The sequence below is a fragment of the Fragaria vesca genome, linkage group LG3 (assembly GCF_000184155.1).
Source record: "Fragaria vesca subsp. vesca linkage group LG3, FraVesHawaii_1.0, whole genome shotgun sequence".
Classification (NCBI taxonomy): domain Eukaryota; kingdom Viridiplantae; phylum Streptophyta; class Magnoliopsida; order Rosales; family Rosaceae; genus Fragaria; species Fragaria vesca.
Genome location: NC_020493.1, coordinates 15,421,465 through 15,422,699, shown reverse-complemented (window position 1 = coordinate 15,422,699; position 1,235 = coordinate 15,421,465). Strand labels below are relative to the sequence as shown.

General features: G+C 35.4%; 1 protein-coding gene across 1 annotated transcript in view; it reads left to right on the top strand.

The window, feature by feature from the left end:
• Nucleotides 1–599, top strand: part of LOC101311083 — a 7,170-nt gene extending 6,571 nt beyond the window's left edge. Inside the window, exons 3-4 of the mRNA XM_004295803.1 lie at nucleotides 70–168; nucleotides 492–599. Coding sequence (XP_004295851.1) covers nucleotides 70–168; nucleotides 492–599 — 207 coding nt within the window. The remainder of the gene's footprint in view (nucleotides 1–69; nucleotides 169–491) is intronic.
• Nucleotides 600–1,235: the final 636 nt, after the last annotated feature.

The following is a 1,235-nucleotide window of genomic DNA, read 5'->3' as shown; positions in this document are numbered from 1 at the left end:
GGTCATTATTCAAAATTTCTCCCTAATCATGTATGTCACGTTTGATAATCCTTGTTTATATATTTTCAGGGCGCTCCGATACAAAATGATGGCGTGAGTTGTGGTTATTATGTTATGCGCTACATTGAAGAAATTTTGGAGGACAACGACCTTGACCTTGATAAAAAGGTACTGCAATTTCAAAGTTATATCCCTACTTGCTTATTAATGTTGTTTTGACATCGGTGTTTCAAGTTTAATGAACTAGCTATTGGGATCAACATCTTTATGTAAAAAATTGCATGATGAGATTATGAACCTAAAACCTTGTATTTACTGGTCTCTTCTCATTCCATTTGATAGATGGATCACTGAATAGTTACACTTTCTATAGTGCCGACACTAATTCTTATTCTTGTATTTTTTATTGCAATAGAATGGATGGATTGATAATTGTATTTTTTGATGATACACTGGAAAACTCAATATGCTGCATTGTTTTCTTGTTGCAGTGGGGAACCAGAGCTGGTCTGACTTACACTACCCAACAACTTGATGAGGTACGAGGAGATGGGCTAAGTATGTGCTGCAGTTTCCGGATAACTGATATCAGACTGTGATAGGTTTGCCTAAATTTAGGAACTGATATTCTGTATTTTGGATGGTGTTAAACACTTAAGTGCTTAATCCTTTTCTGTTGGTCTGATGCCAACTAGCTATAGCTAGGTTGCTATGTACAGGCATACCCTGTGTGAAAATTTATATATTATCATAGCTAGTGAGCTTGCAGTATTAATAAAAATTGGCAAGATCAATTAGGCTATTGAGTAATTGAGCTGATTAGTTAGCAGAAATTGGCCAGCATTTTGTGTGATTTCATTACCTGCTTCTTTCTATGTCCACGTTCCTGTTGGATCAGCTGGGAGTCAGTATTTCTAGAGGTTTTAGATTGTATTTTTTCTCTGTTTATGTATGAGGTTGTATTTGGTCATGTTGAACAACTCTATTGATGTCAACATAGTTTTCTTTTCTTTAAGGGCAGTGTGTTGTACTTGGAGATGGCTACAAGTTAGCTAGATAGCTACATTTCTATGTTTTGTTTAAGGCAGTGTATGTTGTACTTAGAAATGGCTACAACTTGACTAGCTAGCTACCTATTTGATTTTCTATAAATATGACCATATGAACAGCACTTTTGTAGCCAAATCAGACGACACAAGCAATCAAACGATATTCATAAATATGTCATCTTGATC